General features: G+C 43.1%; 1 protein-coding gene across 3 annotated transcripts; it reads left to right on the top strand.

The window, feature by feature from the left end:
• The first annotated feature begins 15,212 nt into the window (after positions 1-15,212).
• ABRACL (ABRA C-terminal like) lies at positions 15,213-19,554 on the top strand. Of its 3 annotated transcripts, none has more exons than XM_076335512.1 (3): positions 15,213-15,267; positions 17,768-17,834; positions 18,992-19,554. In XM_076335512.1, the coding sequence occupies exons 2-3, from the start codon at positions 17,774-17,776 to the stop codon at positions 19,174-19,176; spliced, it is 246 nt and encodes an 81-aa protein (XP_076191627.1). In that variant the 5' UTR covers positions 15,213-15,267; positions 17,768-17,773; the 3' UTR covers positions 19,177-19,554. The 3 variants fall into 3 exon arrangements, with proteins under 3 accessions (XP_076191627.1, XP_076191628.1, XP_076191629.1); XM_076335513.1 differs by lacking the exon at positions 15,213-15,267 and adding an exon at positions 15,543-15,586; XM_076335514.1 differs by lacking the exon at positions 15,213-15,267 and adding an exon at positions 15,548-15,635.
• Positions 19,555-20,723: the final 1,169 nt, after the last annotated feature.

Consider the following 20,723-nt stretch of genomic DNA (forward strand, 5'->3'; position numbering starts at 1 on the left):
CTGAATTTGTCAGAAATTGGTTACGAGGTGGGAAGAAGTGCTGAAAGCAGAATTTCACATCCCTCTTTCCCACGTTACACACATACTCACGCCTCCTTCCTTTTCCTATTCTCTGCTTTTAGCTGGATATATAAATGTATCTTTCCTTTTCCATTTCACTTATATTTTAGTTTCCATCTTACTATTTTTTTCCTTAACAGTTTTCAGTTGTAATCAGTTACTCAAGGATTTTCATTTCCACCTTTAACCTATCTTTATACATATTTCTTCCTCACACTAGCAATATAATCCTCCACAATATTGATAGTCTTGGGATTCGTACTCCAACTTGCCCTTTCCTTGTGCTTTGGTACCTCCTCTATTCTGGATTCACCAGTTTGTTATTTCGCAGTGTGATTCTGCCTCTTGGTCAGAATTTGACTCAGCCTGTTCTTTTAGCTGTTTTCCATTAAGATCAGTTTCCCAAGGATTTTAATCCCTTCCTTCTTCTCCATGGTGATGTGGGCTGCTCTTGATGTGTTAAGATAAATAAAATGTAAAACTCCTTCTGTGTCTTATATTCGTTCAAGATAGCAATAATCTAGTTCATTTCTTAAAGTCCTCCAGATCAAAACCACCCCAATGCACTGTAAAATCTGCTTCTTTTGTTAAATACAACACTTATAATGACATTTCTCTGATGTTTGAGTCAGGTATGGGAGGGATATTAAGAATGCTGTATGCTCCATCTGTGGTGGCTGTAGGAAGGAGTCTAATAATTAAAGGTCTCTCTCCATATATAGCTTTGCTTTAATATGTTTTCCAAACTCTCATTTCTTCACACTTTCTAATTTTTATGTTACTTTTTCTGTCCCCTGTCTTACCTTTTTCTTCCTTTTTTTTCTTCCGAACATCTTACTTTGAAGATCTGTTTCCAATTACATCTCTTTGTCCACATTTATTGTCAGGGATTAGCAAGGGGAGCCGGGAGCCAAGCGTGATGACAAGACAGGCAGTGGCCATCTTTCCCGACAAAAGTCCCATCCCGCCACCCCCAGCCAGGGCGCCGGGCAGGGCCAGGAGGTCTGGGCCAGCGGCCCATGGCCAGGGACAGGCAGGGCTGCGATGTGGTGGGGCTGAAGCTCCGGCCAGGCCCCACAGCAGAGCCTCAGATGAAGGCAGCCCCCACGGGGTGAGGTCGGCCCAGGCTGTGGCTACCCCTCCGGGAGCCGGCTCGCAGCTGGCCCTGACCCCCACAGCCAAACCCCGACTTACCTTTAGGTCATTGACCTCACCTCCGTGTCCCCAGCTTACATATATTGTTGTAAAAGCTAGAATAATTCCATCGCACTGAGGAGTATAACTTTGCATTTACATTAGTGTACTTGGGAGCAGAAACTGATTTTGAAGTATGGTAGCATTTTCATTGCACTACCATACCTATTCACAAAAAAAACATTTTTTGAGTTCGACGGTAAGATATATACAACATACACAGAACTGAAACAACTTCTGTTTGCATTAGGACACTCAGGATGTCAGAGAAGAAAGATGTAGTTTTCCTGTTAGTGTATAAATAATTCCTGAAGCAAAGCTCTTACCATCATAACTTCCTGCTAAACTTGACTCAGTTAGCAAATGCTAATGACAGTCCTGTAATGTAAAATCAATAAAAGTTATTTGAACTGAACCTATTATTTGAGCAGAGTGGAAATACACTTAATTAACACACATTCAAATGTTCTAAAGAAATTACATTTCTTTATTTTTGAAACATCATGTTCTGTTCCAGTCATTTTAGAGGGACAATATTTGGTAGAATGGGTGCTAAGCCTGCATAGTGCTACGGCTCTCTGAATTTAAGTGGAATCATTGCCAAGTAATTTATTCCTCCCTGTGCCTTCTAGAAGAAGGTTCAGATCTTACAGTTCTTGAAATGAATCATAAAATAAGCATATTAGAAACCGGCAGGATGGAATGAATATACGTGCATAAATACAGAGAGGCAATTGCATCTTTTGCTATCCATGCATTTTTTTCACGTAACTGTTAACTTGTGTGTGCCCTTGCGTGTGCTTCCCACCAAAGTCCTTTGCGAGGCCTTGTGTCTGTGACAGAGGAGAGAGAATACTCCGAGTGCCTGAAGCACGTATCTCTCTTTTACTGGAGGGTGAAATAAAAGGTGAAGAAAAGCAGCTCTTTGCATCATTACTCATCCCATGTGCCTTTTCTTTCAGGCTACTCTCTTATAGAGAAAATAATTTCATTAGGAAGGGATTGGAAGGGATTAGAAGGTATAGTCGCCCCTCCAATTGAAAGGTTCTGTCCCAAATTGGTCTCTCTTCTGTACTCCCAACAGATCAAACAACGGTTGTGATAGAAGGCAACGCTGCTTTTTTGCTATGCTGTTACCTGGCTGAGGTGGCAGCCTAGATTTCCTAGCTTGAACAGGTGCTAGAAAGTAGCAGGCTATCTCACCCTCCTCTTCCCCTCCCGACCCAGAGAGAGATGTACTAGTAGGTTTCTTCATGGCCAGCTTTGGGAGATGTCTGGGTAGTGCTTGTTTTCACAGGTGTCTTACAAATGGCTGAGAGACTGAGAGAGGACAAGCCTCGGGCACGATCACGGCAATTCCTTTGCGGAGGATCTTGTACAGATGGAAGAAATAGCACCGGACAGCAAAGCAGGGCCTGCTGGGAGCGTACAGAGGTCTCATGCTTGCTTCCCCAAATCTCCAGTTACAGCTCGTCGCTGAGTGAGAGCAGAAACTTCTTGTACCACTTCCCAATTCATTCCAATGGGAATTGTTGCAACCCTGGCAAAAAGCCTGGGACTAGGGTAGCCAAGAGTGGGCCAAATGTGCTTCATACCTCAGACCTTTCTCTCGTTTATATGTGATCGTCGTACTCCAGCCATTCAAAGGACTGAAGACTTAGGAAAAACAGCTGAGAAAAAGAAACCCAGAAATAGTTTATTGGGATTTTGTGGGCAGGTTATTTATTTGTATAGTTTGATCTTATTCTCTCGGAAGAGAGAGAACACTTGGAATGAAGAGCTACTATATTTTATATGAACGAGAAACAGAGGCAGCACCTGCCTTTGATGTACAACCTTTTTGTCAGATAAAGGCTTTTCTGATATTGTCTATGTACTACAAAAGCCATTTATATATTATTAGATATCCAAATACACTAAACAAACAGAGACGATGCACTCAAAGTGGCAGACCCTTGTTTTTTCGAATGAGGCATAGTGAAAAAGGAGGCAGGAAACTGTAAGAACAATAGGTCTGGTCCCATTTTCCTCTTCTCTTTATACAGAGATTTTGAAGGAAGTGAAATGGCTCTGTTTGCTCACATCTGACCTGTGAGAAAAATAGTCTGTGCAGTCAGTTTTTAGCTTGGGAACACATATGAACTCTATTTCCCAGTAATGAAATAAAGGATGTGTATTCCTTGGAAAGTAAGTGAAGAAAAAAAACCCTGCATTTCTTCTGGTGTGAGATACTTTGTGTGTAGAAGGTCTTCTAGTGTGAGATACTAGTCTTTCCACCTTCTGTTTGCCTCTGTGATGGAAACACTCTGATATGTATTAACCAATTAACTGACGTACCAAGCCTTTATTTGCTAGATAAGCTGTTAATACTGAGGATAATTTGTGTGTTTGCTTAGAGAATCTTTGGTTAATTGATAGAATGGGGTCAACAATACAGCCTTGGTACTTTAGTTTATATGTGTCTCAGCCTACAGCTCTGACCAAAGAATTCTTACTTGTTCTGTGTGTCTTCAGCTATCTAAAAGTTAGTTGTCATCTCTGACCTACTTACTGAAGCTCCCTCTATAGTGGTGCTTTTTGGAAGGTGAGATCTTTATCTCTTTTCTTTACTACAGAGACATAACTGTGTATACATGCAGAGAGTTAGTCAAGTAACTAAAAATAGACACCTTACTTTCAGGTAGCTAAAGTCTGGTGAGATGAATACTGATGTAAGGTGTATGCACAGGTAATACAATTTAAAAGCCTTACTGAAAATTAGGGATCTTTCAACTCCTACCCAAAATCTTAGCCACTGTACTTTACCCAGTGATATCTTAAAAGCCTGCTGACTTTTCAGGGAGATTGTTAATTGTTCTCTATGCAGTTCACAGCAGTCCTACTTTGCTAGCACCTGCAGATAAACAGTTTTCCATGGCTGATGTACATCCTAGGGCAACGCCAGCCATTTTAAACAGTGTGCATCAACGTCAGTCTTTCTTCTGAAAGGTGCACTAAGAAAATGCCAACCGAGGTCAAGGGAAGTCTTCTAAAAGGTTGGAGCATGAAGGGTCACAACCCACCCTTTTAAGGAAAAACAAGAGGTTAGGCTCTCATTACATTTTCCCATCATATCTCTTTTCTCCTTTGCTTCCCCTGGCAAGTGAAATGATTCAATAGGAGGAAAGAGGGAAAGCTGGCTGGCTGGAGTCTTTGGCTTTGCATGCCTCCCTAGTACTAGACAGAACTGATCCACTGATTGACCTAATGATCAGTTGCCTCTGTTTTAGAGACTTTCTCCAGTTTTCCTCCAGCCGGAGGACTTCCATTGACTGTCCTCTTGCGGCTCCAGCTATGTCGCTGTGTAAAATAACTGAGAATAAGTCCTTGTTTTGTTTTTTATTTCCATTTTAAGACCCCCACCTCTCCTGAATGTACTCCTGAGGAAGACGGCTACTATTTCCTCTGTACCTTATCCCAAATACTGTACCTGTGCCCACCTGTACCTTTGCCCTCTGATGGACATGCATACCTTATTTGTGGAGCTGGGAAGTTCCTCATCCTACATTGACTTACTTTACCCAATCTATGATGCAACTGATTGGCTAAAGAAAAAAAAACTTTCCCTCCCATTTCTGTTTCCTGTTAGCACTGTAATTACACAGTTATTTATGGTTTTTAGAGCAGAAATACGTACATAAATTCTGGAATCATCAGGCGCCCCCCCGTTGTTTCTGCCAAATTTGCAGATCATCAGAAGCATACTTTCATGTCATCTAGTATTATTTTATAAGCTTCCATTAAATTCAGAATGGAGATGAGCTTTTTAAAATGGAGTAATACACTGGTTCCTAATAGCGGAAGGAAGTTGAAGCTGGGCTAAACTTGTGTAAGGAAGACTTGGATTCAGAGGAAGTGCATTGGGAAGTTTCTGTAACAGTTCACAAAGAAAACACCTGTCTGTGTGCAAGACAGCTTTTGTGCTTTCCTTCAGTAAACATAAGGGAAGTGAGATTCATTTGTGCTATTTGTGTGACAGAGAACAAATAATATTTGCTTCAAAATACTATGTCACAACACCTTGAGAAGCAAATATTATTTATATACATGTGACACAATTACATAGGATAACTATGAACCAAACAAGAAGATGGTTATACTTAAGTTTCTTAACTATGTTTTTAAATCTAAGCTTCTCCAACATGTCAGAGATACTTGGACAAAATTTCCTCGAGGAAAAATTTAAAAAGGGTAAGACTTATCCCACAAGTTTGGGATTCACAATTACAATTAACTTTGCTGATGAAAAGTTTGTGAAAATTCATAAAACTTAGTTGTTAGATGAAGGAGAAAACTGGCACATCATTTTTAATCAAACCATATGGTGTGTTTAAAAGCATAAATTAATCTGATGTTCTCATAGTACTTCCCTGGTAGATATTTGTCTGCTATTTGCAATCAGCATACAGTTTGTCCTTCTGCACCATGACAGAAATTCCTCCTAGGCTATTAGGTCAATAGGTGAGACCATTAGCAGTGCTCTATGGGAAGCTGTGTTGGGAGTCTGATCGTTGTTTGTGTTGCAGTTTCAAACAGCATGAAATCAAATGACTTATGATCAAAAGACTTGTGGCTGCAGTGCCAGTGAAATTAATAAAGTTTGATCAGTTATGAATTTGAACCTCATTTGGATTTTAGAGCTGGCATTGCATCTTGAAACCAGAAAAGAATTCTTAAAAGCTAGTTTATATATAAATTTGACCCTAAAAATAGACTTCCCCATATGCAGAAACCAATAAAGTGCTCCTGTACTTGACTTCAAAATATAGTATAAATTCAGTGTAATTGCGAAGATTATCAGATTCAAATGATCCAATGTGCACCTTAAGCACAGTTTTTGAGCTGAGAACCTGGAATGTAGACTAGTAAAATTACAAGTTATCCTGAAAAATGCTTATAAACAGGATTGTTGCATTAAATGATTAGTAACTGTCATTAATCCAGTGATAAAGTTTTCTTATGTTTTCAGCCAACTATAAACTTCTGTGAATCATGCTTGCATGGCCAGCAGGAGGTCTTGACATTTCACTAAAAAAAAAAATTTAATGTAATGACTTTTGCGATGACAAGATTTCATATGTTAAGTAAATGCATTCTGACAAATGTCAATCCACAGTTCCATTTCAATAAGATTTCCTTCAGGAAAAGATTTGATGTACTTCTGTCATGAGTCATTACAAATGCTTGAGCTTTAGGAAGGAAATTTGTATGAAACTAATAAATAAAGATATTACACCTGGAGCTGTATTTGATGTGGATGTGAATAGTAACTCTAAATTAATGTAACTGTCATCTCTGCTACCATTATTTGACATTTTAATGCAAAGCCAGTATTTTTGGTTTTCTGAAAAAGTCCCCAAAATGTCAGTATGCGTATGTATATGTGTAGAGGGAAAGGGAGAAGGGGAGGTGATTTTTTTTTTCATTATGCATACCATACAAGAGGACAGAGGGACTGGATGATTCAGCTGTTACCATGCTGTCTGGAGATCAGGAGATGTACTGCTGTTTCCTTGCTACAAGAGTTTTTTCTGATACCAGGAATCTGAGAAAGTAATTAGTCTTCATGTTCCTCTCTCTCAAATAGTCAGCTATTATAGCAAAGAACACCATAAACCACATTAAATACAATCAGCTATTTATAGATTTCTTTTTCTCTTTGTAAACTGCCTCCAAACACTTTTTGATACTCTGCTCCCTCAAGACATTACTGCACATCCTCTTTACTTCACATCCCCTTGTGTAGAAAAGCGTCACCCAAGCTCAAAATACACCTCCTACTAATTCTGACTTTGTGCATATTTAAGGAGGTTTTGAGTTCAGTCTTACAGTTTTCAAGTAACTACTCTCGAACACATGATTAGGGTCATCCTGTAGTTCTTTTTACAGTGCGTGCTGTATGACTAACATTATGGGCCCAGTCTTTCAGCCTGTACTGATACAGCATCTTTCTGTCATTCCATACAGAGGTTTACTCTTGGGTTAGGGGTAGAGCGAGTCATTTTGGTGATTTACATAAAGATTCTAAGTACTCCTTTTCTATTCAGCTGTAGTAAAGATTTACATGCTTGATTTGGGAAGAAGCAGCATTACATTGTTTGAGGCACCTAGTGGATAACAAGAAGGGTATGATGCCCTGAGGCCATTTCTGAAATAAGTCCCCTCTCCTGGACAGACACAGGTGAGTAACAGCGTAAGTGAATCACTCTGTTTACCTCAATGGAAGTGCTCGTTCAAGCGCCAACACTGTCAGCAGTCACTGTGTTTGTATTTGTAGTCTCTCTTGTTCCGAGGCTGGTCCGTTGTGTTTGCTTTTACATTTAAAGAAATGCATATATTTTGCTAGGTTACTTTTTCAACTCACTGAGAGAGAAAAAAGAGAAAGTGGGGTTTTCTGTTTCGGTTTTGGTTTGGGCTTTCTTGGTCATTATAGGAAAAGTAAAGCTAAGAGCCCATACAATTAATATTTTAAAACATGGCTTTACAGGAAAATTCTTGGAAAGTTTTCCAGAGCATCACTATGCTTTTCATTTTGGTAAAATAATTTTCTCGCTTGAAACAACTGCTGACTTAAGACAGAGAGAGTGGCCAAGTAAGACTAATGATTGGACCAAGAATGATGGAGGTGCTTTGGATACGGAGTTTGTAAGAGAAGAGAGTGCTATTTTCCTGGTTGATTGGCTTGTCTCAAACAATATAGTTGTTCTTCTGACTATCTCTAACAACCATACTCTCTGAGTATTGCTTACTCCCCTCAGATTTCTATAACAGCATTGACTTGCTGTGGTTTTTTCTTTCTCATTGCAGCCAAGGACCCCGTCTTGTTCTAGGAAAAGGTGTATCTTTCTTTGTCTGTGGTGTTACAAAGTCCACAGGAATAAGGAATGTAGCAGATCTTCTACCACTTGAAATCTTTAAATCATGCGAAGACATATTTTTAAAGACCTGTTTTACCTAGGCTGAAGTGGCTTTACGACTTCATGTTGAGTCATAACCCTACAGTGGGTTGCATAATACGGCACACCCATGTTGAGAAGTGATTCACGGCAGGCCGACGGCACAGATATGTGATGGGGCTGGGCTAAGACAAGACACATACACACACTCCTGGTTGAATCACAGCACTGTAGTTTCTGTCCAGCCTTGGAGACCGTAAGGAGACTCTCTGGCACTTTGCACAGGTATAGGTTGCTGGTGTTAAAGCAAAGGGATGGGACACAGGCACATGCAGCAGGAATTCTACTAAATCAACAAGTCAAACAAAAATGTGTTGAAAGAACAAAGTAAGACCTGGCCTATGTAAGAAGACAGATAGGATGATCTCTTCTAGCAGTGAAATCTGCAAATCACGGTGGCAGTTCTAATGTTTTTTAGCTGGGGAGGATCTCAACAGAAAACTGTGTGTATGCACGTGTGGTGCATATGTCTATTCACAAGCACATATAATGCAACAAAAATTCAAGAGAACAGTATTGTACAAAACAAGAACAGCATGGGTTATCAAGATATACTAGTAAAGTGAGAATAATTAGTTAATATATGCTGGAAAACAAAAAATGGCCATTATCTAGCAAATGACCTTGTAACTTTCTCCTACATTTTTCAGGCTTGGCTTGTGCTGCTACACGCCTGTCTCTGGAGAAACCTGTTACAACAGATATGTTTACAACATGTTTACTGTAAACATTAAATACTTTTACAGAACTGATTTCTCATGGGGTAAGAAGACAGGCTCCATTCAGAACCAATAAACAGCTGAAAGGCAGGAGGAGACAAAGAGGTAGAGCTGATGGTCAACTTTCATGAGGGGGAGAGGTTACTAGTGCGCTCTTAGTACCATCTCTGTTTGGACCTGTGTTGTTCAAAGCTGTTGTTGATGACATAGGAAAAGAGGTGACAAAGGTTGTGTGATCTTGTTTCAAATCACACAGTAAAACAGCCAATGGTACTGAAAAATGCAAAGTAATATACTGGGGGGGAAATAATCCTAATTATCTGTAACAGAACAATTAATTACTACCAGTTTGGAAATAGTTTTTGAAACCACTGTGGATAGTGCTCAGCACTTTTCAAAAAGGTAAGTAAAATGTTGGGAATTACTAGGAGTGAGAACAAAACAGAAAACATCATTATGTCTTTGTATATACTGTACCTACATGCTGAATAATGCTGACAGTTCTACTAATTCAATCCCAGAAAAGAACGTGGAATTATTTGAAAAATTATAAAGAACAACAAGAAGGCTCAGCAGCATGGAAAGGCATTCATCTTACATGAGATTAAATAAAATTAGGGCTCTTCAGCTTGAAAATAAGATGAGTGCTGGGAGAGCTATAGGCATGAACGTGATGGAGAAAGGAGAAGATAGAATCATTACTTGCTCCAGTAAGTGCCAGGAGCCAGGAGAGAAACCAGGGGATCAACCGATACTTTCTGTTGATTATACTGTTTTCCAAATGCCTGCTCTTGGTCACTGCTGGAGGCAAAATGTTGGGTTAAATTGATCATTTGATCAGATCCAGTACGTCTACGGTGGTGTTCTCAAGCTATGTTTTTTAAATCTTGCATTGCCTCATTCCTCTGTTTGGCTGCCTTCATGTAAAAGTGTCCATTTGGGGGGACAGTAACAGTACAGTGAGATGCCAAGAAAGGTCAAATTAGAATAGTCTGTTTTAAGGCAGAGAGGAAGCAGTCTAGGAGGTTCCTGGAGTGTGTGGAAGACAACTTCCTGACACAGCTGGTAAGTGAGCCTACCAGGGGAGGTGCCTCGCTCGACCTGCTGTTTACAAAGAGAGAAGGACTGGTGGGAGATGTGGTGGTCGGAGGCCGTCTTGGGCTTAGCAACCATGAAATGATAGAATTCTCCATTCTTGGTGAAGTAAGGAGGGGGGCCAGCAAAACCGCAACCATGGACTTCCAGAGGGCGGACTTTGGCCTGTTCAGGACACTGGTTGAGAGAGTCCCTTGGGAGACGGTCCTGAAGGGCAAAGGGGTCCAGGAAGGCTGGACAATCTTCAAGAAGGAAGTCTTAAAGGCGCAGGAGCAGGCTGTCCCCATATGCCGTAAGAAGAACGGGCAGGGAAGACGACTGGCCTGGCTGAACGGGGAGCTCTTGCTGGGACTCAGGAAAAAAAGGAGAGTTTACCACTTGTGGAAGAAGGGGCAGGCAACTCAAGAAGAGTACAGGGATCTCGTTAGGTCGTGCAGAGAAGAAATGAGAAAGGCAAAAGCCCAGCTAGAACGCAATCTGGCCGCTGTCGTTAGAGACAACAAAAAAAGTTTTTACAACTATATTAATGACAAAAAGAGAGCCAAGGAGAATCTCCATCCTTTATTGGATGTGGGGGGGAACATTGTCACCGAGGATGAGGAAAGGCTGAGGTACTCAATGCCTTCTTTGCCTCAGTCTTTAACAGGCAGACCAGTTATCCTCAGGGTATTTGGCCCCCTGAGCTGGAAGACAGGGACGGCGAGCAGGATGAACCCCCCATAATCCAAGAGGAAGCAGTCAATGACCTGCTACACCACCTGGACGCTCACAAGTCTATGGGGCCGGATGGGATCCACCCGAGAGTGCTGAGGGAGCTGGTGGAGGAGCTCGCCAAGCCACTCTCCATCATTTATCAGCAGTCCTGGTTAACGGGGGAGGTCCCGGACGACTGGAGGCTTGCCAATGTGGCGCCCATCTACAAGAAGGGCCAGAAGGAGGATCCGGGGAACTACAGGCCTCTCAGCCTGACCTCGGTGCTGGGGAAGATTATGGAGCGGTTCATCTTGAGGGCACTCACAAGGCATGTGCGGGACAACCAGGGGATCAGGCCCAGCCAGCATGGGTTCATGAGAGGCAGGTCCTGCTTGACCAACCTGATCTCCTTCTATGACCAGGTGACCCGCCTAGTGGATGAGGGAAAGGCTGTGGATGTGGTCTACCTGGACTTCAGTAAGGCCTTTGACACCGTCTCCCACAGCATTCTCCTAGAGAAGCTGGCGGCTCATGGCTTAGACAGGTGTACTCTGCTGGGTAAAAAACTGGCTGGACGGCCGGGCCCAGAGAGTTGTGGTGAATGGAGTTCAATCCAGTTGGCGGCCGGTCACGAGCGGTGTTCCCCAGGGCTCAGTACTGGGGCCGGTCTTGTTCAATATCTTTATCAATGATCTGGATGAGGGGATTGAGTGTACCCTCAGTAAGTTTGCAGGCGACACCAAGTTGGGCGGGAGTGTTGATCTGCTCGAGGGTAGGAAGGCTCTGCAGAGGGACCTGGACAGGCTGGATCGATGGGCCCAGGCCAACTGTATGAGATTCAACAAGGCCAAGTGCCGGGTCCTGCACTTCGGCCACAACAACCCCATGCAGCGCTACAGGCTTGGGGAAGAGTGGCTGGAAAGCTGCCCAGCAGAGAAGGACCTGGGGGTGCTGGTCGACAGCCGGCTGAACATGAGCCGGCAGTGTGCCCAGGCGGCCAAGAAGGCCAATGGCATCCTGGCCTGTATCAGAAATAGTGTGGCCAGCAGGAGTAGGGAAGTGATCGTGCTCCTGTACTCGGCCCTGGTGAGGCCGCACCTCGAATACTGTGTTCAGTTTTGGGCCCCTCACTACAAGAAGGACGTTGAGGTGTTAGAGCATGTCCAGAGAAGGGCAACGAGGCTGGTGAGGGGTCTGGAGAACAAGTCTTATGAGGAGCGGCTGAGGGAACTGGGGTTGTTTAGCCTGCAGAAAAGGAGGCTGAGGGGAGACCTCATCGCTCTCTACAACTACCTGAAAGGAGGTTGTAGCGAGGTGGGTGTTGGTCTCTTCTCCCAAGTAACAAGCGATAGGACGAGAGGAAATGGCCTCAAGTTGCACCAGGGGAGGTTTAGATTGGACATGAGGAAAAATTTCTTTACTGAAAGAGTGGTGAAAATTGGAACAGGCTGCCCAGGGAAGTGGTGGAGTCCCCATCCCTGGAAGTATTTAAAAGACGAGTAGATGAGGCACTTAGGGACATGGTTTAGTGGGCATGGTGGTGTTGGGTTGACGGTTGGACTCGATGATCTAAGAGGTCTTTTCCAACCTTAATGATTCTATGATTCTAAGGCAGAATCTCATGACTTTTGGGGACCACTCTTAGTAATTGCAGCTAAAATGCATAATGAATTATGAGTCTGATGATGACCTTAACCAGTGATAAGAAATATGTATGAGCAGTATTTCCATATCTGTCCTGTGAGCTTGTAAAGGACAATTTTGCACTTTTTCTTTTTAAAAAAGTATCATTTTGTGGAAGCAGAACGACCAAAAATCACCATCTCCCTAATTTTCACGTTTCCTGCTCTCTGCTGCTGCCCCTGTAAGGACATAATCAGTCCCTTAGTCCTGATGCTGCCCAGCTCATTTTCATACTTCGACAGCATCACTGTTCCCTTAATTGTCATGGTAACAGACGGTTTCGATTACTTATTTACCTAGAATTATTTTAACATTACATGACAAGGACGGGCCATGAAAGCAATAGTAATGAAAGCATACCGTGTTTTGATAATCTCCTGATGTGTTCCTGGGGACCAATACTTGGGTACATAAAACTTTCTTTTCAAAAGACAGAATTAAAAAAAAAAAAATTGTACTTCCTCAAAAAAAGGGTTAAAAGAAAATAAGATAAGGAATTACAGATTTTTGTTCATCTTTCCCAGATGTATAGTTGATCTGCTTCTTATAAATTAGGGACTATGATTAAAACAGACTTAGAAAATAATTTCTAACATAGATTTCATCATAATAATACCTTTGGTCTGAAAAGTCCCAAACTATTTCTCTATCAAACATAAATTATCCATAATAACAATCACATTATGCAAAGGCCTATATTATTTGTGCAAATGTAACGGTGTTCTGATGATTAAGAAATCTAGAGTATGTGCATGATACAGCTGAAAGCATGTTGTTAACAATAAAACCAGAAGATAAACACTTTTATTCTATGCTGTTAAATAACTGGAATATTTGCCATATTTGCTAAGACACTAATTAGATTCTCTTTTAAAAGGTTTATCTCAGATTTTCCTTAAAAGTCTATCCTTTTTACTGTAGTATTTAGCATTGTGTTGGCCAACAAAATGAAGATCTTAGGAAAAGCAGTATGCCTTAATATGAGCACAGATGCCATCATATGCACAGAGCATCAATGCTCTTCAGATACTGCATTTTTCTGAGAGTTCTCCACTGCCTTTTGATTCAATTCAGACAGATATAAATTTAATTAATTTCATTATCGACTTAGGAATGTAGCCCTTTCAATCTTAACTCATTCGCCTAACTATCAGGGTTTGTTTTTGGAAAGAGCACCTCTTACTGATCTCAAATACAGCTAATCTGTTCGGGAAACTGTTTTGATGTGCTATCACCTGCTGAATATGTATCTCCTTGAGCAGAAAGCAGCATGGGGTTTTTCTGGCTAACCAAAGACTCTGTTACTGAAAAATAGTGATTATTCTAAGGAAAAGTTAATCTTTTAATAAAAACACCAGCATCAAAAAAATCCCTCAGAAAAACAAAGGGCTTGGACTCCAGTTATACATCCCTGGAGTGATAAAAATGTGATCTTCTTGGCATCGTTTCCGCTGTGCAAATCAATTTATCTAGCTGCAGGTTCTGCCAAACGAGCCCTAGCAGAGCTTGCTGTAGTGGTTTAAGGTGCCATTAGCTATTTATTCATCCTTACATCAGGGATGGGAGAACGTAGTAAGGCACCAGACCTAACTGGCACAGCTCACAGTCTGAGAAAGTATCTCAGCCTCACCTTCAGAAGCTAATGCATGAAAATGTGAATTGCAAGGGCTGGAAACAGCTTCTCATACCAATTACGCTTTATGGGCAGTCATGCCTGATAAGGAGGTGGGAGAGACAGCCAGGAATGGCAATGCCTTGAGCTGTGCCGGTGAGAATTTTCTGGAGACGTTTGGCGTGAGCCTTGCCTCTGACTAGCGGGTTGGCGGCAGCCTCCTTGCTTTGTAGGAGTTAATGCAGCTCTCAGTTTTAAAGCCTGTGTCCTTGAGAGAAGATGTAAACATTTCTGTGAAGTGAAGAGGAAGCAAGAGAGACATGAGCACTAGCGAACAGCAAGATACAAAACGGAAAAAATTAAATTGCATTCTCTCCACAGTGTAGAATGCAAGGACATGGCGCTGAATGAAACATTAGATAAACTGCAACATTACTTTATTAAAGGTAAAGGATGTTAACCTAGTTCATTCACTTTCTCTGGGAAGACAACTGTTTTTCTAGGAGAAAACAAATGGGGGGGGGGGCATAATAAGAGAATGTGGCATGGCGTCACCCGGGGAAGCCAGTGGAGATGGAGAGTATGAGGCATGGTACGGTCACAGTAAGGGACTGAAGCAACAGTGTATTATGTTGAGAGCTGACCTACTGGAAGAGAGGGAGTTGCTGAAGGGCTGGCCTTGGGAGGCATTTTACCTCACAAACTCACTAATGCCTTTGTCACGAAGAGGACAAGGTGTGCTGGTGAAATCTGTAGATGGCACAAAGTTGGGAGTCGCTGATGTGGAAAAGAGCGAGGTCCTCACAGGGGGGAGAACGAAACGGTCCTTCAACTGGGAACGCAGGGCCAGGCCCTTGCGAGGGGCCGAGGGAGAGCCGGGCTTGGCGCCGCGGGCGAGGTGCCCGCCGGACGCTGCCGCCCAGCAGCCCTCGCATGCCACGGGGAGAGGGATCCCGGCAGGGCAGGGCGACTCCTGCTGCAGCGAGCAACAGCAGAACCCAAAATGGCCGAGGGCACCGTACCGGGGCGGCGCGGAGCTCGGCGCCGGCAGGGGGCCTGGCCCCCGCGGCGGCCGGGCGGGGCGAGGCCCTGGCGGAGGCCGTGCAACCGCCGCCCGCCCCTTCGCCCTGCCCCCGCCTGCCCCGCCGCCCCCGCGCTGCCTCACGCGGCTCCCGCCGGCGGCGGCCCCTCGCGGCGAGAACGGCGACGGCAGCGGGTGAGTGGCGACGGCGGGGAGCGGGAGCGGGCCGGGGGTGCCGCGCCGGGGGAACCGTCCTTCCCTCCGCTCTGGGGAGGGAGAGGCGCTGCCCGGGCAGGCGCCGGCAGCGGCGGGCGGGCGGGTGCGGCTGCCCCTCGCCCGGGCGGAGCCCGTTTCCCGGTGCGCCCCGCGCAGGCGGCGGTGGGAGCCCCGGCCCGGCCGTGCCCCGGCAGAGCCCGGGGAGGCGGGGGGGTGGGTCCTGCCGGGGGGTGCCTCGGTGGGAAGGGGACCGCGCTCTGCCTCCAAACGCGGGCCCGCCGAGGAGCCATCTTCTCAGGTATTTGCAGTATCTGCAACGGGAGAGGTCGGTGCGGTTGGTTACAAAGGTGTGTTTGTGCTTAATAACGGTTAGGTGAATTTCCAGCAAACAAAGAGAAGTTTAGCTTTCGTACTACGTACTGAAAAATCATACTGGCTTCCAGCAATGTATCGGCATCAGAAGTATCAGAGTTTAATAGTGGGCATGCGCTTTTGGTAGTTGGTGTGTCGAGTATATGACAATATAAAGTAAATGTTTAAGTGTTCTTAAAATACCTAGAATCCCTTCTTCCTTACTCCTTACACAGCCACGGTTCTTTGATCTCAAAAGTGTTGCATAATAATGTAGAGGGGTTTTTTTAATTCTAAATGTTGCTATTTAAATTGACGTGTATGTATGATGGAAAAGAATTTTAAATTAACGTGAATTTAAAGAGTTAAAAGTTAAAGCAAAAAAGCCTTTAAAGTTAGAAGAGCATCTTTAAAGAGAAGCTAATTACGCCATTGTAATGACCGATATTAAAATTTGCAGTTTGACAAATTAATAATGACAGTGTAAGCTTTCTGGTAGATGGGTCATATTTTCCTCGGTGACTTGTAACGCTGTATTTAGTGCTGAGTTAAAGAAAATCTAAAAGTTTGTAGAATTCATCTAAGGCGATTAAAATTCTGCGGTCCTGTTGCCATGCCCTTCTAAGGCAGCTTTGCAGAGGTGGTGCCGCGGCAGCGCATCCTGTTGCAATGTTACGTGTCAGTCTGGCAGTGTCCGCTTGAGTGTTGTTACCACACGTTAGGGGTGAACCTGTGGTTTGGAGGGGGCTTTGCCTGAAACCCACGCTGATACTGAGCTTGCTCAATTTTCCATGTTAAAAAGACAGGTTTTTGCAAGTGAATTTTGGATCTGAAAATCGGACTCTGTTACAAAGTTTTTTTGCTGCTTGGATAAATCGTGAGGGGTCAGGAGGTGGAACTATGTCGCTCTTACTATTTTAACTCAATAAAAAAGGGAAGGAAGGGAAGCTTTTCTCTTGGGAAGAGTTTGTCGTGCCTCCAGATGTCAATTTTTTAACTCAGCTCGCTTACCGTATCGGTGCAGAAATCCTGGTTTCTTGAACAATAGACTGTCTCAGTGCTCATGGAGCCCCTTCCGGACAGTGCTCAGCTCCAGAAGCTCTCTCTATAGCTTTTGTTCCAGGCTGCATTGTTAGCACCTGTGGAAGCTGCATTTGACACTTTGCTTTGTCTGCGGGGCCCAGTTTCTTGTGCTTACCTTGATGCCAGTTTTTGCTCAAGGACTTTCACATTTAAAGGTTTCATTGTGTTGATGCTGCTTTTCATAGCATAGATCCCAGAACACCTTTCAGGTGCCTGCAGTTATTAACCGGGGACGCTTTGTAGCCAAACAGTGTGTTGTGCGACTGTAGCATTGTCATCTACTAAGTTGCGTATGGCTAAACTGTTGCAGGGCGTTAGCGCACATTGGTGAAAACTGCCGTCTTTCACAGCAAAGAGGTGCACAGGGTATGTTTGGCGGTGTAGCAGTTCCTTGGGATCACTATGAATGGAAAGAAATGTCGGCCTTCTCAGGACACTTGTATAGTTTGTCTCTGGTTCAGTTCCGCCCTCAGTAGCAGGTGTGCGGTAGCTGCTGTCCTTTAAGGCACCGCGTGCGTCGACCTGCTGTAACCAGCTGGATGTCCGCGATATCTTGCCAGGATAAGTGGAAAGCTGTAGTGTGGTTTAAAAAAAAACAAATCTACCACATATCGCAGAGAGGAATTTAAAGGAAGATGTTCCATTTTTATTGAGGGCATTGATAGAAAGTTGCAAAGCCCCTGAAGACCTGTGATGTTACGAGGATGCTCTGGTTCTGTGGCAGCCTAAGCTCATTCTTTAAAACAAACAACCCCTCCCGCCCCGCCCTTCCCATATTTTTCATATTTTGAGATTAGCTCCTTATATTTGTGTTTAGAATATACCGAGGTTGTAGTTTCTGTTCACTTCCCCTCAAATGTGGAGGTGTGGAGTCTTTTTATCCGTTCAAGACTGAAATCTCAGATTATCCTGTAGCCATGTGTCTCCAGGCTACTGGGATTTACAAAGCGCTGTGACATTCCTGATGAACTGAGAACAGGCCAGGACAGCACAAAGCATTTACAGGTCTCCTGATAACTTTGTCAAAATTTGTTTTACTTTTTAGACCACAATGAATGTGGAACATGAAATTAGCCTCTTAGTTGAGGAGATTCGGCGGTTGGGAACCAAAAGTAAGTATTGCAATATCTCTGACCGTACAGATGTAATCATGTTATACATACATGTATGTATATGGCATACATGTCATACATATGCAGGCATGTTATATCAACTGACGAACTTGGCGAATTTAATTAAGCAGGCTCAGGTAACCTGAAAATTTGCATATATACTTAATGTTGGACTGTATGGTACTCCCTGTGTCCCATCCTCTAAAGTAGTTCTGTTATGACGTTTAAGCCTCTGCAGCACAGAGGATGTAGGCCTGAAATCCTGCTCCCACTAAAATCAACTGCAAAATTACCCTTTTCTTTAGACTTCCAATACTTGCCACAGCCATCAAAGAAGAAAGTTGCACCTTTTCCTTCCGCTCCTTCCTTGGTAACTCTGAACTTCAGAATTCATACACTTCAATTCTGTTCATCATAGTGTTATTTGGAAGGAATTGATCTGTATGCCTAAAACTAATCCAGGAGTTACAGGTGTAGTCCCAACCTTCCTTAAACTTGCTTAGAAGGTAGCCTTTTCTCTGAAGATTGTTTTTCATTGTTAAAACTCCTCTTACTTTACACGTTTTTGCAATTTGTGGATGTGCTACCTGCTCATATATTTCAGTTCTGATGCAATTTCATTCAGTTCCATTTGTTTTTCAAAGCCTAAATGGATACGTACATCTTGCATTTTGCATGACTGCATCTGCCTTTTAGGAATAACCTAGCTAATCTTAACATATACTTCAAAATTCTTGCTTTGTGTGAGAAATGAACTCACATTGCACCTTTTTCAATGTGAACCTTAAATATTAATAAGTGAAAAAAAAATTAGTTGAAAAAAATATTTTAACATTTTAAGTATTTAAAACGAATTTCCTCCTTATGCTTTGAAGAGGTTCAGTAGCCTGTGCTGGTCATAGGTTTCAGAAAGTCATCAGTAAAAACAAACGTAGCAGATATGTGGTTCTTGATATGAGTCTCTGGAAAAAAGGGTCATGCCAAGCAGGAGTTTTACCTACTATTTATGATGAGCATTCATAATATGTTCTCCAATAAAATGGGAAACACCATGGGGTTTACCTTCAACGTTCTGACTGCATGTCACTTTGTTTCCCCAGTAATTTCCTAACTGAAAGAAAATCTGCATGTGTTTTCATGTTGTATCTTTGATTTAGATGCTGATGGACAAGTGAGCGTGAAATTTGGTGTGCTCTTTGCTGATGAAAAGTGTGCCAACCTCTTTGAAGCCCTCGTGGGAACTCTTAAGGCTGCAAAACGACGGAAGATTGTCACTTATCAAGGAGAGCTACTTTTACAAGGTGTTCATGACAACGTTGATATCATGCTACTGCAGGACTGATGCAGTGTTTCAGCTATGCATTAATAGAATTGTTTGAGCCAGTGACTTGCAACATCCTCTGAATAAGGCTGATCATTTTAAGGCGTTTTGATGTATTTTCTATATCTTTATAGTCAAAAGGAAACTGTCCTATTTTGGAAAACATTCCCTTTTGTAATTTTTCCTAAAATGGTACTGTATGTGAGTAAGGTAAAAGATGCCAGATCTCTCTCTCTCTTTTTTTTTTTTTTTTTTTTTTTTTTTTAAATCTCAGGTAATGCTCTCAAATGTCTGGTGGTTATTTTCAACATATGGAGAAGGGGTCTGGTAATTTAATGTTTACAAATCAAAATGTGCCATGAAAGTATAAAATAAAAGCACATACTTAAATTTATGTAATTCTTATTGCTGTTGTTTCTCTTCTTATTTGCAATCTGAAATTAAAGCAAACTGAATTCCTGTAAGGAACATAGTTAAGTAACTGTACAGAAAGCATGCCAATGAGAAATAATTTTGCAGCATGATTCAGTTGAAGAATGACCGTCCTTCGGAGTGGCACAAAAAGCCACGAATGATAGATGTACCACATTCGTCTCTGGCAGTGTAACATGCTTTCATTTTGTTGTCCTCCAGACTGTTGAAGGAAGTGGGTGAGGAGCTCCCTGAATGCTTTCATGCAGCGTTAACCAGAAGATGGTACAGTAGCTTCAGGTTGTGATTATTTTCCTCACAGAAATCATACTTTCTCTAAATCACTCCAGGCAAAAAACGGGAGAGAAGGAAAAAAAGCCCTTTTGATTGTTTTCTAGCTTACTGCTAATTCTTCTTAGCTGGCAAAAATGCTCCTTCCAGTAGGGAGAAAGAGTTGCTGCATGGGGAAAGCAGCAGTGGGTAAGCAAACTGCTTACTGCTCTGTGCTTCCGCTCTGCAGCTGCAGATCTTAAAGTTGCAGGATGGGTGAATTTCCCCTTACTTAGCAGCCTTTTACAAGTGCAAAATGCTTGAAAAGTGTCTCCTTATTTCCAGATACAGGAAATGCACGCATGGTTATGGAATCTCTACAAAGCTGTGTAATTCCAGCTGCTGCCCCTTTCATCTTTGTTTGCTCTGCTTTGCGCAACAGGAAAACAACTCAAATCCTGTGTGCAAACAGATCTGGGCTGCCTCTGCCTGTGCTGGCCCCAGAATCTGGAGAGCAGGGAAGTGATACACAGAGAAACTAGAGCTGTCTGGGTCCAAGCCAGCTGGAGCTCAGAAGCAGAGTAGAAGCTCAGCACAGCTTACTGGCTCCAGTGCCCTGTCACTCCAATGCAGCTGCTCTGCTTCCAGACCTGAGCTGGCAAGTGCCCGTGCCCTTGCGCTCCACAGGTAGAAAGAAGGAGGACTGAGGCCAATCATTCTGCATTGGGGGTGAGACCAGACAGCTCTGCGTTACCAGATAACCACAGTTGTGTTTTCCTCTGCCTCTATTTTGTCGACAGCCTGAGTCATTGTCTGGGTTCACAGGACAGCCTGAGTATGCTGACAGATACTGAGTGCTTTGTGATTGTCTGAGATGCTGGTTTTGG

The sequence above is a fragment of the Aptenodytes patagonicus genome, chromosome 3, assembly GCF_965638725.1.
Source record: "Aptenodytes patagonicus chromosome 3, bAptPat1.pri.cur, whole genome shotgun sequence".
NCBI classification, from domain to species: domain Eukaryota; kingdom Metazoa; phylum Chordata; class Aves; order Sphenisciformes; family Spheniscidae; genus Aptenodytes; species Aptenodytes patagonicus.

Bases quoted from the DNA above. Each gene is read 5' to 3' on its own strand.
- ABRACL (XM_076335512.1), top strand. From the start codon at position 17,774: ATGAATGTGGAACATGAAATTAGCCTCTTAGTTGAGGAGATTCGGCGG. The intron at 17,835-18,991 runs GTAAGTATTGCA...TCTTTGATTTAG, and splicing joins TCGGCGGTTGGGAACCAAAA to ATGCTGATGGACAAGTGAGC.